General features: G+C 48.3%; 1 protein-coding gene across 1 annotated transcript in view; it reads right to left on the reverse strand.

Annotated features, from left to right (window-relative positions):
• The window catches only part of LOC118209690 (cytoplasmic dynein 2 heavy chain 1), a 158,113-nt gene that overhangs the window by 88,958 nt on the left and 52,911 nt on the right, over window positions 1-16,244 (reverse strand). Inside the window, 7 exon segments of the mRNA XM_035385246.1 lie at window positions 6,808-6,942; window positions 7,344-7,463; window positions 8,405-8,568; window positions 11,475-11,598; window positions 12,095-12,193; window positions 15,247-15,267; window positions 16,010-16,119. Coding sequence (XP_035241137.1) covers window positions 6,808-6,942; window positions 7,344-7,463; window positions 8,405-8,568; window positions 11,475-11,598; window positions 12,095-12,193; window positions 15,247-15,267; window positions 16,010-16,119 — 773 coding nt within the window.

A 16,244-nucleotide genomic window follows, 5' to 3' on the forward strand; every position in this document is an offset into this window, starting at 1 on the left:
GATCATTTTGTTCTGGTTACTGAGTTCAGCATACTGAAACAAGCTCATCTCTGCCTTTTCTTTTTTGTCTTTTCCATTTACAGTAATGCCATCATCTGAGCTAGCTGGGTGGGAACACTGCCGAGGAATCATCTTCTAAACTCCAGAGAGAAGCAGTTTTACATTTTACATTTCAGGCCTTTAGCGGACGCTCTTATCCACAGCAATGTGCAATGAGAGCAAACACAGGCCCAGGCCACGTTTGAATCAGAGCACTTGACTAATATTGAGTGTACAAGTTGTTGATGCGGTATACAACTTGTATACTCAATAGTAGGTAAATGCGCTGATTCAGACAATGGCCAAGATTCGTAAATTGGCAACATCCCAAGCAACGATTAATGAGCACAATGCACAATGGTCGGGCCATAACATTCCAGGGATAGGTAATCCTGTGACACTAAAATTAAGACGAGGAATTTGTTTGGGGGGAAAGGGGAACATAGGGCAGACAGGGGGAAGATGCTGAAGAGGGGAATTGGAATCAGGGTGGAGAGAATCACAAGAGACAAAGCTTGTCATCTAGTGGTTCTGTGCCCATTCATGTGTGCCCAAAAGAACAGTCTACACCTAATTGTGCAGGCTGTCTACACCCATTTGTGCAGGCTGTCTACACCCATTTGTGCACTCAGCCTACACCCATTTGTGCACTCAGTCTACACCCATTTGTGCACTCAGCCTACACCCATTTGTGCACTCAGCCTACACCCATTTGTGCACTCAGTCTACACCCATTTGTGCACTCAGTCTACACTCATTTGTGCACTCAGCCTACACCCATTTGTGCACTCAGTCTACACTCATTTGTGCACTCAGTCTGCATCCATTTGTGCACTCAGCCTACACCCATTTGTGTACTCAGCCTACACCCATTTGTGCACTCAGTCTACACCCATTTGTGCACTCAGCCTACACCCATTTGTGCACTCAGTCTACACCCATTTGTGCACTCAGCCTACACCCATTTGTGCACTCAGTCTACACTCATTTGTGCACTCAGCCTGCATCCATTTGTGCACTCAGCCTACACCCATTTGTGCACTCAGCCTACACCCATTTGTGCACTCAGCCTACACCCATTTGTGCACTCAGCCTACACCCATTTGTGCACTCAGTCTACACCCATTTGTGCACTCAGTCTACACTCATTTGTGCACTCAGCCTACACCCATTTGTGCACTCAGTCTACACTCATTTGTGCACTCAGTCTGCATCCATTTGTGCACTCAGCCTACACCCATTTGTGTACTCAGCCTACACCCATTTGTGCACTCAGTCTACACTCATTTGTGCACTCAGTCTGCATCCATTTGTGCACTCAGCCTACACCCATTTGTGCACTCAGCCTACACCCATTTGTGCACTCAGCCTACACCCATTTGTGCACTCAGTCTACACTCATTTGTGCACTCAGTCTGCATCCATTTGTGCACTCAGCCTACACCCATTTGTGCACTCAGCCTACACCCATTTGTGCACTCAGTCTACACTCATTTGTGCACTCAGCCTACACCCATTTGTGCACTCAGTCTACACTCATTTGTGCACTCAGTCTGCATCCATTTGTGCACTCAGCCTACACCCATTTGTGCACTCAGTCTACACCCATTTGTGTACTCAGCCTACACCCATTTGTGTACTCAGCCTACACCCATTTGTGCACTCAGTCTACACTCATTTGTGCACTCAGTCTGCATCCATTTGTGCACTCAGCCTACACTCATTTGTGCACTCAGTCTGCATCCATTTGTGCACTCAGCCTACACCCATTTGTGCACTCAGCCTACACCCATTTGTGCACTCAGCCTACACCCATTTGTGCACTCAGCCTACACCCATTTGTGCACTCAGCCTACACCCATTTGTGCACTCAGCCTACACCCATTTGTGCACTCAGTCTACACCCATTTGTGCACTCAGTCTACACTCATTTGTGCACTCAGCCTACACCCATTTGTGCACTCAGTCTGCATCCATTTGTGCACTCAGCCTACACCCATTTGTGCACTCAGCCTACACCCATTTGTGCACTCAGTCTACACTCATTTGTGCACTCAGCCTACACCCATTTGTGCACTCAGTCTACACTCATTTGTGCACTCAGCCTGCATCCATTTGTGCACTCAGCCTACACCCATTTGTGCACTCAGCCTACACCCATTTGTGTACTCAGCCTACACCCATTTGTGCACTCAGTCTACACTCATTTGTGCACTCAGTCTGCATCCATTTGTGCACTCAGCCTACACCCATTTGTGCACTCAGCCTACACCCATTTGTGCACTCAGCCTACACCCATTTGTGCACTCAGCCTACACCCATTTGTGCACTCAGCCTACACCCATTTGTGCACTCAGTCTACACCCATTTGTGCACTCAGCCTACACCCATTTGTGCACTCAGTCTACACCCATTTGTGCACTCAGTCTACACTCATTTGTGCACTCAGCCTACACCCATTTGTGCACTCAGTCTACACCCATTTGTGCACTCAGCCTACACCCATTTGTGCACTCAGCCTACACCCATTTGTGCACTCAGCCTACACCCATTTGTGCACTCAGTCTACACCCATTTGTGCACTCAGTCTACACTCATTTGTGCACTCAGCCTACACCCATTTGTGCACTCAGTCTACACTCATTTGTGCACTCAGTCTGCATCCATTTGTGCACTCAGCCTACACCCATTTGTGTACTCAGCCTACACCCATTTGTGCACTCAGTCTACACTCATTTGTGCACTCAGTCTGCATCCATTTGTGCACTCAGCCTACACCCATTTGTGCACTCAGTCTACACTCATTTGTGCACTCAGTCTGCATCCATTTGTGCACTCAGCCTACACCCATTTGTGCACTCAGCCTACACCCATTTGTGCACTCAGCCTACACCCATTTGTGCACTCAGCCTACACCCATTTGTGCACTCAGCCTACACCCATTTGTGCACTCAGTCTACACCCATTTGTGCACTCAGCCTACACCCATTTGTGCACTCAGTCTACACTCATTTGTGCACTCAGTCTGCATCCATTTGTGCACTCAGTCTGCATCCATTTGTGCACTCAGCCTACACCCATTTGTGCACTCAGTCTGCATCCATTTGTGCACTCAGTCTACACTCATTTGTGCACTCAGCCTACACCCATTTGTGCACTCAGTCTGCATCCATTTGTGCACTCAGTCTGCATCCATTTGTGCACTCGGTCTACACCCATTTCTGCCCTCAGTCTACACCCATTTGTGCACTCAGTCTACACCCATTTGTGCACCGGCGACCGAACGTCACAAGTGCCACACCACGCAGCAGTGCCTAGTCCACACTTATCTGAAGTGGGAAGCTGGATAATTTCCTCAGTGGAAGTCTGGTCCGTGCCAAATGGCCACCATAAACAAATCTTTAACAATTCTGCGCGAGCTAGACGCAAACATTTCAGTTTGAGCGAGCGAGGCTCCCCGTCAGAAGCAAGAAAATAAGTTAACGCAGGAGCTGACTGTCAGCACGTCTGAGGAAAAACAGACTTTCCTGCAGCTCTTCCACCGAGTGGTCTCACCTCTTTTGTCATCGCAGTCTTTGATACAAAAATCTTTTCAAGTGTGTTTTCCAGACATTTCTTACATTGCAAAGCCCGTGCAACAGCGCCTTCATCTTTCCCCAAAAATATTTATTTAATGAGATTCCTGCTTCACGCTCATGTTCTACCCTCCTTGTTCCTGGCCTCATGCCAAAATCTACAAACACATACCTTCTTCTCAGATTCCCTTCTAACAAACTCCAGGGTGAATATCTGAGGGTTTTTTTATACAAACAACTGCTGAGCAAATTCTGCATGGCATAACAACTGGCAAAAAAAATCATACAGACTGAAGTGACTGATGCAGAACACAATTTACCATTGGTAAATTTGCACCTAACAGAAAAATTGAACAGGCAGGCAAAATAACATGGTGAGCAGCCAGACAATATTAACAGAGAAACAGGTGAACAGCCAGGCAAAATTACAGAGAAACAGCCCAACAGCCTGGCAAAACAAAAGGCGGACAGGTGACCAGCCAGGCATAATAACGGGTAGACAGGTGACCAGCCAGGCACAATACCAAATGGACAGGTGAACAGCCAGGAAAAACAAGACAGACAGGTGAACAGCCTGGAAAAAATAAGAGATAGGTGAACAGATGGGCAAATAAGCAGATGGAGGGGTGGACAGACAGAAAGGTAAGCACATAGAAAGATCAACAGAGGAAGGGATGAAGGAGAGCAGCGGGTGGATGAACAGATGACGAGACGGACAGATGAAGGCGGAGGGAGAAGCAGATGGACAGACGAGCGGAGACGAGCGAACGGGCGCCGCGGCAGAACAGTAAGGAAGGAGAAGGGACAAATGTGCCCCATCATCGCCCATCTGCACACCATTTTCCTGCGCCAGATCCTTCTGCCCGTCAAAATAACGGTGATTTTCAGCTGTCCTGGGGCAGCAGCAGCACCGCATGTGCCCAGCTGATGGGCAAACGGTACTGGAGTTTCCACAAAGCGGGAGGAAGTGTGACGGCCACCACACTAGACTTTATCGTCCCACAATGGAGCCCCCTCCACCTCCGCGGCACAGACTGATATCCGCCGTGGATCTGGAGAGTCGCTCATCTCTACAGTGAGAATTACAGCTGTCTGTTCTTACAGACGCCTGTCAATCCAGACAAGGGCTTAAGATATTTCCTGACATTTTTAAAACCTAAAAAACGCACTCACCTATTCCGGAAAAATATGGGAAATACCAGAAGAACTGGAAGTTCTGAATGCCACAAAAAACAACATACGCTGACAACGAAACGGCACACAGTGTGGATAATAAAATGTAGCCTACCTTTTGTCTAGTTTTTAAACCAGTAATCACATTTAAAAAAACTCAGGTTACTGGTCTTGGAGTTTCTGGTTAATATTTTCAGGTACAGGCATTGCCTCTCCTGAGCAAAATATTATTGTTTATTTTATTTTTTAAACAAATGAAGAATTGCCAGTAATTCTCAACACACAAGGGGGCTGGCTCAAAAGCAAATTAAATCTTGGCCAATATTCCTATTAGAAAACTTTTATAAGCCAGTAACTGTCTCATATTTGATTGCATCCTTTCCTCTGAAAATGCATTTTGAGGACAAGGTGCACACCTGTTCCGTACAAAAATAAACTCGACAGGCAAATGCTGCCTCCTCCACTGATTTACTCTGTGGCTGCAACTACAGCCTGACAAGCTACAGACACAAAGCCGGTCAAACCAACTCCCAGAGAGGAGAAAACGAAGTAATATTCATCACTGTTGAAAAAAAAAAAAATACTAAATTTAGGTACATGGGCAAAGCACTTTGCCAACGGCAAACAGAGGCAGTTAGTTAAATTCAAAACAGCAAGTCTCTCCAACTGCTACTTATGGACTGGCCAACACTACTGCCCTCCACAGAGCCAAAATGGAGGGGAAGTGAAACAGAATGCAGTTTAAGAAATGGGTTCAAAGTCTCGCCCTCACTTCAGGATGGCCAGTAATGGTCCATGTTGGAAGACGTATGTCAGATGAAAAGGAAAAGAATGGCATCATGGGGGATTTGACAGCTTCCTGTGGATGCCTGTAGCCTAAGGAGGCCTTGCCGGATTCGAATCAGTCTTCAAAGAAGCGAAAGCTAAAAGCAGATATGACTGACGTCAAACAGAAGTGTGCTGCGAGTTTCCCAGAGCCTTTAAAATGAAACTAATGCCCCAATTCACAAGCGTTTAGAGATCACAGCAAGCATGGCGCTTTGATAAGACGTTTTCATATAATCCCTTGAAGTGGAAGAAAAAGATTATGACGAACGTCTTATCGAATCGGCAGCATATTCATTCCAAACACAATGAAATGACGTTCTAAATTCCGACAAAAAAAAGCAATTACTACCAAGAACGATAGCGTATCAGGCGCAACAAGCGGATGCTAGTCTCGCCCTTAAATAAGATAGCGGAAAAGGCGTCAACACCTTTGAGGAACACACTCTCATATTTTTTCCCCATTACTGCAGCGCGTCCCCCACAGAGACGCGACTCCACAGGCCGCAGAGGCGCTAGCATCAGCGCGGAGCAGCGAGGAGCAGCGCGGAGCAGCGAGGAGCAGCGAGGAGCAGCGCGGAGCAGCGAGGAGCAGCGAGGAGCAGCGAGGAGCAGCGAGGACGGAGGGCTTGACAAGCGAAACCACCCCAGCGGCGAGGACGCCGGTCCCTCGGTAACTACGAGGGCGCGGCCGGGACGGCAGCTGATCTGGGCCTCGGTGCCACTCCTTATTTTTGGGGAAGAGGGGAAAGCGCGCCCGCTGCCAAGACCCGCCGCCGCTGCCTCACGCAGAACCGCGGGCGGAAAGTTCCGCCAGGACGCAGAAAGTACATAAGCACGGGACGCAGGAGCGCTTCTGTCTGCTTCCCTGCCAGCGGCTGGGGGGGGGGGAGGGGGGCTTTATTAATTACTCAATGTTTCACAGAATTATCATCACTTCTTTAGTGTTGCACAGCAGCGGATGAGACGTTGAGTTTAGCGTGTGTGCTGTTTAAACTTGTATCCAAAAACTTTGTGCTTGGAGAAATGACCACATCCAGACACGGCCAAGTAGTGGGACTGCTTTAGCAATCCTCACTCTCCCACTCCACTCACATCGGGTAGTCAAGGGCAGCCATGATGAAAACATGCTCGTCCTTCAGGAACTTTCTCATGGCCCCCAGTCCTCCCTCTCCCTTCCCAGAATGCCTCTCACCTGGTCCAAGGAGGCCTGCAGGCGATGTGACTCGGTGAGAGACTCCTGGATCAGCGCGCTGCTGCTCTTGGTCTGGTTCAGCGACTCGATAAGCTCCTTGTTCTCCAGGATGTTTCCCTGAGCTGTGGCCAGAGTCTGGGAGAGACAGGCACAGGGGACACTGAGCACTCTGTAAGGCATCAGAAGATCAGGAACGATCTATGTTTGGGTTCTGTACCTCCAACAGGCCTGGCTACCCTCTGAGCTGTGAGCTGTGATGATGCGCTGGCTCTGTACCGCCAGCAGGGGGCAGTGTTCTGTGAACTGTGACTATGCGTTGGGTCTGTGCTGCCAGCAGGGGGCAGTGTTCTGTGAGCTGTGACTATGCTCTAGGTCTGTACCTCCAGCAGGGGGCAGTGTTCTGTGAGCTGTGACTATGCGCTGGGCCTGTACCTCCAGCAGGGGGCGGTGTTCTGTGAGCTGTGACTATGCGCTGGGCTTGTACCTCCAGCAGGGGGCGGTGTTCTGTGAGCTGTGACTATGCACTGCATCTGTACCTCCAGCAGGGACTCCTCCAGCTTGGCCAGCTGGATCTTCTTGTCCTCCTCCTGCTGCAGCAGCCGTGTTTTCTCCGTCTCCAGCTCAGGCTTCTCCTGCTGAATGGTCAGTGCCAGCAGCTACAGACACACACACAGACACACAGACACACACTTATAGGAGATACACTGACAGTAGCACAAAGCATTCCGCATAATATACATTACACTGAACACCAAGGAGGCAATGACGCAAATACACACACGTACACACACCTACACACACACGTACATGGGTTTCATATATTTCTTTTTTTCTATTTTTCCTTTTATTCAAAGACAAAGTGTTTCTCTCACTCTTTCCTACTACAGTACACACACCTCGTCAAATAAAAACTTGGAAAAGGAAAAATCGCTTCCAGAATCTCCAATTATTTAAATCTATCAACAGAGGCCCCTCAGAAAACAAAACACTCGCGTGGTAAAAAAATAAGGAAAGGGCGGAATAATGAGGGAGGTAACGGAATAAACTGCGCCTGATAAATATTCCATCGCTGGCAAAGTGGATGCAGAGAGGGAAGCACCGAGAGAGCAGAGAGCAGAGAGCCAGGCGCAAACTGCCGAGCGTTCAGCCTGCAATCAAACGTCTTCCAGGGAGATTGCCTCTCTCTCCATGCGCGCTGTGATTACCGCTGCCAGGCCAGCCCAGCTGATTGGCAGCTCCATTTGCATAGCCGTCAGACCTTTCTGTCAGGTTCTCTCTGACTAGCGTTTCCGCAGTCTCTCGCACGCTCGGGTGTTTGTTTCCAAAGCTGCGTCGTCTTGCATATTTAGAAGTCGTCGTCGTGTCGTCCCGAGTGCGTAAATGTTTGGGGCCAAACGTGTTTGTTCTGTCTCCTGTGTATATTTGCGTATGCTTGGCCCTTACTCTGTGTGAATTGCTTTTAGATATTTGATTCCATAGCTGTTTGTTTTGCCTGTTGAGTGTGTTTAGACGATTGGGGTTTGCATTGGACGCCTGGCTCTGTGCCCCTCTGTGGAGACGGGGGAGTTGTGTCTGCGCTGGCAACCCGCGCCCTCACCTGCCCTCGGAGCCCCGCTCGAGTCGTGGTGAAGTTGACCTCGGTTACCACGGAAGCGGCGTCCGGCGGGATGTAGGGGCTGGGGTTTCGGGTGGCCAAGAAAAGGCGGAATCCTTCATTGTAATCGATGACTTTGTCACCGATCTGGACGACGTAGCGGGGACCTGGAGACAACGCAATGTCAGCATTTTTTCACATCAAGTCACGAATATCATACCCCATCCCAGCTCAGGTTCCTTCTATTTCACAGTGGCCATCAGAAGTGTCTGTTCAACCTAACTGCAATGTACTTTGCACGTCAGATTTATACACACTCTCTGATTCTTTCACCTTTTTCATTCACCGAAGAAACTTCTGGAAAAAGGAAACTGTAAGCGCTCCATTCCAGAACTCAAAGTGAACAAAGGAATGTGCAGGAAAGAGGAATCAACCTACCGGTCCAGCGTCTGCTGGAGAGGCACTGTACAATCACACACAGACTTCTGCAGTGTTACACCCGAAAACCCATCCCAGGTACCAGAACACACGACTCAAGTCATTGCATCTCACACAGAACCAGCCCACAATTTGGTACAAAGGCCTTGGCCTTGGGCCAGGTGCTTAACCGAAAACGGTTTCATTAACGAGCGGTGCGGATGGATACTGGGCAAAACGTGAGCTATGCCAGTCGTCACGGACGAGCACATCTGGTCAGCCGTTAAAAATGAGCGTTAATTCCGAGCCGATAATAGATCCCTGTCCTCAAAAATCAGCATGCGTAAGCCGTCCGGGCTTCAATGTAATTTGCAAGCTGGGATTTCCTCATCAGTGAAAGAGTCCCATAATGCACCTGGCCCCTGCGAAAGCGGCTGCACTCGGGGGCAGGAGGCGGCTAGGTGGCAGGGAGGTGAGGGAGAGCACAGAGAATGGTAATGAGTCTCCCCTCCTCCTCGCCTGCAATGCAGCAGGACCTGCTTCACTCGTCTTTTTTCCAGCGTGCTCTCCTTTCTCTCTCCCGTCTTTTTTCTCTTCCACCCATTCTCTACACCTCCCCACTACTCTCGCTCGACCATTTTGACTCTCATTCCCAGCACCCCCTCCCTCCCCCATGGTACTCTCTGTTCTCCCCACATCCCAGCTGAAGCACAGTCTATTTCCCCTCTCTCGGCTGGCTGGATTGATGGTGTGTGTTTTAAATATGCACCCGCTATGTTAATGTTTCAGGTCCCCTGGCACCAAAGATAAATATTACATTATTTACATGTTGCAAATTCTTTCTATGGCCAATCCCGCATCCGGTATACATTAAGTGCATTAAGCAAGTCAATGCGGGACACTAAAAGGCTACAGGCTGCCACTGAGTGAAATCTCCAAAGCGAAACATACAGATGTCAGGAAATGAAGATGAACAGGCTAAGGCTCATGGTGCAGCCATGCATGTTTAAATGGCTGCAATGCACTCTAGCCTCGATGGAATGAGAGGAGATGGGAGGAGACTTGATATCAAATTGACAGATAGTTTGTGTCTGTGTGATGCCCCTTATGTACGCCAATGTGGATCTGCTAGTGGTGCAGGGAACCATGCCTCCATCCCAGCAGCCTCTACAGCTGTGATCTCAGCAGAAATGATCCGCCTCTCACCCATCACATACACACACACAGACGCACACACGCAAACACGCACACTCGCTGTAAGTACTTCACAGTGAAAGCAAACACCTGCCACGCCATTTCTGGAGCATGAAATTCCTTGAGTTTGACATCCGAAACAATCACACAGGACGCTTGAGCCGACATGGAGTTCCGTAACGCTCACCGGGGCCAGTAAAACCCTCTAAAAACGGAGTGACGGGCAAGGACGGAGGGCCCGGAGGACAGGAATCCCAACATCCCAGAAGAACCGGCACTCGGGCGAGCCCGTCTCTTCCAACAAGCTCCGAAACCTTTTTCATCCTGCCCGTCCTTCCACATGACATTTACTCACCGGGAGAAGAGGAGAAAAGCCAGAGTAATAAAAGATGAAGCAGCAGGAATGATGTATGCGGGGGAAGTGATGAATATGAATTTAATGAGGTTTGTTCAGGACGGCTCGCGAGTCAAAGAGGGAGCCAGCGGACTGGGCCGCGAAACCCGCTGTTTTCAGAGCTAAGGAGGGGAAGCACCCTCCCCAAAGATCTCTGCAGTCTGCAAACACAGCACAGACACTTTACACTGCATCACTGGCTGCCATTAACATACATTACATATTCTCTCACATAACGGAACTTCTATAAATTGCCTTTCATTTCCCGTAGAGAGGCCTGGGTGTGTGTGTGAGGACGCTTGTGTGCTGTAGCCACTGTTCATCAGACCGACAAATCATGAAAATGACTGTGGCATTCTAAACGCTTCAGATTGCTGACTTTGTCTTTGTAACTGCGTCTTACATGAGATCCCCCAGCCTTGTAAAAGACATTTTGATCGCAATGGGTTTTTTTCCATGAGACATAAAGAATAAATGAAAAAATAAATAAATAAAGCCAGCGATAATGACATCATGAAGTTGAGAGAGGGATCCAAGCGGACTGGAGTCACATGGCTCTGGGTGATGCGCTAACCCTGGAACCGGGCTGAGGGTTGTGAAGCCCGGCCCAGAGCAGCTGAAGCCTGGGGCTTCCGGGCAGAGACCAGCTGGGTCTGTCCCACCAGCAGCTCCCCACCTGCAGCCCGCAGGCCGGCGCTAGCCATGAGCTACGAGGCTGCGCTCAGCAGTGACAGAGATGGAGGGGGTGGGGGAAAAGGCGAATGTGGACGGGGGTGGAGGTGAAAAGAAGAAGAAAGCGAAAACTCACAGATGAGTGAGAAAAACAGAATGAACGGGGAAGGGGAGATAAAAAGAGGAAATGAAAAAAGGGGTGAGACGGCCAGGTGCGGTGAAGCGGTTAAGAGAGAGATGTGGAAGAGGAAGACATGAAAGGAAGGAGAACAGCGATCAGAAAGCGAGGGACAAAGCGGAGGAGTGAGGCAGAGTGAGCGATGGAGGGACTGAGTAATTGCGTTGAGAGAGACAGAGAGAATTGGGGGGGGTGGGGGGGCGGGTACGGGTGCTGACCCTGCGCGATGAGGTCCCGTCTCAGCAGGGGGTAGAGCACGGGCTCCACTCCGTCCATCTCCTGGATGATCAGGGTCTTCCCAAAGCGCACGGCCAGCTCCAGCGCCGTGATGAAGTTGGAGTCCTGGGAACGGGAGAGAGAGCCGTGAGCCAGCGGGGAGGGGAGGGGCGGGGCGGGGAGGGGCAGGGCGGGGCCGAGTGCGACCCTACCCCCAATGCACCCAAAGGGCCTCCGGGTGTCTGAATATGGGAAACCAACCATGATGTGACAAGCTGTATGGGTGCACTAGGGGTCCTGGTTGCATGGTGACCGTTTGGTTGACACATAGTGGTGTTATGTCCCTCTGCCACCAGTAGGGGACTGCCAGTTGCCACGAGCGCCATAAGGAGTCTGATTTCAGCAACTACGCACACCCGATAGAGGCTCATGTAAAGACCTGAGAAGCTACCTATATATTCCACATTCTTTCAAATCTTTTCCTGCAGGAAAAAGTATATGACCTGAACTTATTTACAACCAAACTGGTTGTAAATAAACCACACACTATGTGACCTAATGAAAACGCTGCAGTAACATTTCATGTTGACTGGGGTGAGGAGCACTGTGTCCAGGTCCGTACCTGCTGATTGATGACCTCCAAGCGTGACTGGGCCAGGTGTGTTCTGAGCCACTCGGTCGCTCTGGAGGAGGGGTCAATGAGGAAGGGGCAGGCGCAGCTCTGAAAAGCAGGAAAACACCAGAGTCAGGGCAGCGGGCTTAACCCCGCCCCCTTATGCCTGCCCGGCCAATGAACAGCATGGTCTGAGCAGCAGGAGGTGGATTCAAAAGAAATTGGACAGGGAAGGAGGAGGAGGAAACACTCCCCTCTGTCATTTTAATCCTTTCTCATGTAATCTCTCTGTTATATAGGAAATTACTGGCTTTTAAAGCACTGTGGTTGGTCTTTGTGGATATGTTTCCAATTGGAAAAACAAACTGCACGTTAATGTACTATTACACCGTAATAATTTGGATGATAACTCCACAAATTAATCTGGTCTGACTGGTAAATGTCAAGTGTGTAACACAGACTAGAAATAAGGAACACATTTTAGCCTAATCTGTTGTTGTTTTTTTATCACCTGAGACCAAAAGCTCGCAGAAGGTTTTACAGAGGCCCATAACTTCAGATGCACTAGATATCAGAGCACAGGCCTGCAGTTTTCACCTATTGTATATTTGTGAACAATCCTTATCAATTCACTCTTCTAAGAATAAAATGCTCTCTTTCATGAGGCAAGCTGCTTGCCCAAAGAAAATCTATTCTTCTTTTGCCAAGATGTGACACATTGAATTGGACCTTTAGAACAGCAAACTAAAATACCAGCATTGCTGCCCAAGGTCACTCCCCTAACGGAACACGGCAGCAATCCTGGAGATTGACAAGTGCTTCCATCATCATCACAAAGCACGCACAGCAGAGACAGAACGGGAGAGAGGAGACAGCATTGCAGCAAAGACAAAAGAACCATTCACTCATTATGGGCGCTGTAAAGCTGAGAGAGGTTTGTGATACAACAAAAGTCTGATTTGTGAGTGACTGCTGAGCTTGTGCTTAATGTCTTTTCTAAGGAATACTTCTTTGCAGTACAGAATCAGGCTTTCTCTTTGTCATTACAATTACAAACACCCATTTTTATAACAGAATCCCTGCACTACATGGATTGAATAAACTGCAGTATCAATGCATGAAAAGGAATATGAAATTGATAAATAAAATGCATTTCTCATCTCAGTCTGTGACATCAGATTACAGTCAAGTTATAAACACTTAATAACAACTTTATTATCCCTCATTAAAACTGCATTATTGATGGTTAGTTCACAGTAATAAATATGTTATTAAGGATGCCATAATTAGTCCACCTTAATAACCGGTCAAATGTAAAATTCTGGCTTCATTTATTATTAATTAGTAAAACTGGACCAACATCAAAAATGTATTTTTATTAAGCATTAGTAACTGAAGTATAATGTGTTACTAAAAATTTAAAAAACTGAACCTGCATGATATTGATCAACTGTAAACTTATTGTTCACAAGTTTTTTTTTAGTTTTTTTTTAAAACTTTACAACAAAGCTAAATTTGGTCTTTCATTTGATTATTTTAAAATCATTGCAATATTTTCCTTGCAAATTTTGGGTTTATCATTTCTGTTACCTCTATGTATCAGCATGTAATGAGAAAAATTGCTGACCTAATTTGAAGTGATTTCACAGGGCAAATAGTAGCCTCGTAATGAGGTACTACAGCTAAGAGCTTCTACTTAGTAGGTCGGTGCCTTTGGTACTGTAACTACAGAACTATATATGACCTATAGACCAGCAACAAAAAATATCACAAAGCTCACGTCTGCTATAAAAAGTTTACAGTCACTCGAAGGAGCACTCCACGACACCTTGGTATGTTGTTTATTGCCAAGAAGTGTTATTTATTACCTGTCTGTTAAATACTGAATCAATCCCATCACCTCCAATCCAGTTTATGTCATAAAAAAATCCAGTTACAGCACTTTCTTTTAAAGCAATATAAGTATACTGCAGTGTGGGGGTTGGACTTCTCCCTCCTTGTTAAAAAGGATTGATTGATCCAAAATCAACCAATGGTGACTTTCTCAGGAGACACCGAACTTTTATTGGTGGGCTCATGACATCCCTTATTGCAATCACTGCCTGTATGATGGCCACAACGTATGTGGCAACCCACTAACAGCAGGCATTGCCACAATTTTAGCTTAAATGTAATTTAACTTGAAGGCTTCTAGAGGACTCAAAGAACAAACTCATCCACATCTGTCAGAGGTGCAAGGTAGACATAAAAACGCAATTAAAAGAGTAGTACCCGCACACTGCAATTGCTTCTGCTACTACAGATGATCACTAACATTTCAATGCGTCAGTACTGTTATTATTTCAGTTATGCTGCACAAAGAAAAGGGGAAGGGACATATATTTGCATTTAATTATTTGTGATTGCCTATAATTATACTGTTACTGCTACTGCACTGTAGAGCCCACTACTTGAACTGAATTATTTTAGTAATTTAATAATTGAGTAATATTATCTAATCCACTTAACCAGGGTCACAGGGGGAGCTGGAGCCGATCCCAGCATGCACTGGGCGAGACACAGGAATACACCCTGGACAGGTCAGCAGGGCACACACATCATTCACTCACAGACACATACCTTTGGGCAATTTAGACTCTCCAATTACCCTAACCAGCGGGAGGGGTACCCGGAGTACACCCACGCGGACATGGGGAGAACATGCAAACACCACACAGAAAGGCCCCGGATTCCAACCAAGGACCTTCTTGCTGTGAGGCAACACCGCAATCCACAACAGAGCTACACACTACACTCCCATGACGCACTGCAACATGTAGCCACAATGGCTTCATTCCTACACGCTCCCTCTCTAATGTGCACCGGGACCACAAGGGATCTGTAGTTCTGATTAGGGGCATTAGAGTTTTGTTGTATTCGAGCACAACACTGCCCCCTTCGGTTTGGAGGTACTGGGATTTACTCATATTTTATTCAACTATTATTGACTAGTTTAGGTAAAAAACAAATATACCAAAAGATAACATCTTTATGAGGCAGCCCATTGACCTACTTGACACTAAAGAATGCATTTAAGGGTGGAGGGGCAGGACAGAGGTAGGAAGAGAGAAAGGGTGGATGAGGGTTGGAGCTGAAGGTGGAGGTGGCAGGGAAACTCTTACCCGTGTCTTCAAGGCATTGATCTAGCGCAGCAATGAAAAGTCAAGGGGACACAAAAAACAAGCAGGTGAGTGAGTGGTGAAATATGGCATGTGGGGTGAGGTGGAGTTTGTGCATTTACTCATCATCATCAGAGGAAGTCACAGCATGGGATTGGCTTGCCCTATTGTACATGCAAAAAAAAAACAAAAAAGGCAACAAGGCCCTACAATTTACTTTGCTATGAGTTTTCAATGTGTAGCGCCCCCTAGTGAGCCAGCTCCAGGCAGCAAGCCCGGTCATTGAGAGAGTGAGGTAAAGACTCTCCCGTTTCAGTCGGGGCCAAAAATGCTGTTTGCACGACAAAAAAATTGCAGCACTCTCTTCAGGTGTGAATGACAGGGCTGCATCGCTAAGCAGGAAAGCCGAATTCGGGCCAGACTGGGGAAAAAAGCCGACCCGCCTCCGCCTCCCGCGTGGCGCTCGCCGGCAGGTTCCGCCGCCGCGCCGCGCGAGCGCCAGTCAGCCGAGCTCAGAGGACAAGCGGAGAGCGGCGGGGAGATGACAGCAGCCTTTCGGGAGCCCTGCCTGGAAGCCAACCAAAAGGAGGAGCGCGCCTGTGCCAGGGGCGGATCAATGCCTTCACTTTCACGGCTCACGGCTCCCGCCCTCGCCGTTTACGCAGCGGTGAGCCCGGAGAGCGGCGCTAGCACGCGAGCCGCAGAGAGCTCAGAGAGGGGAGCAGGGCTCATAGCGGCGGGCGGGGTCTCCGGGCTGTGGGCGCACCTGCAGGATGACCAGGGCGTTCTCCATGGAGAGGTCGTCCGAAGGCAGCCCCTCGCTCTTCCAGATCAGCTGCTCGCTCTCCGAGCACAGGAACCGCCGCAGGTCAAAGCCTGCAACGAGGAGGATTCTCTCAAATAATAACACAAAATGGTGGACCAAAGTGCGAGCGTCCCTTAAATGAAGCTGCCTGAGTTTGAGGCAAATATTTCAAAGTCACCTTGAAGCAAAGTGAAAG

Source organism: Anguilla anguilla, chromosome 12, assembly GCF_013347855.1.
Source record: "Anguilla anguilla isolate fAngAng1 chromosome 12, fAngAng1.pri, whole genome shotgun sequence".
Lineage (NCBI taxonomy): Eukaryota > Metazoa > Chordata > Actinopteri > Anguilliformes > Anguillidae > Anguilla > Anguilla anguilla.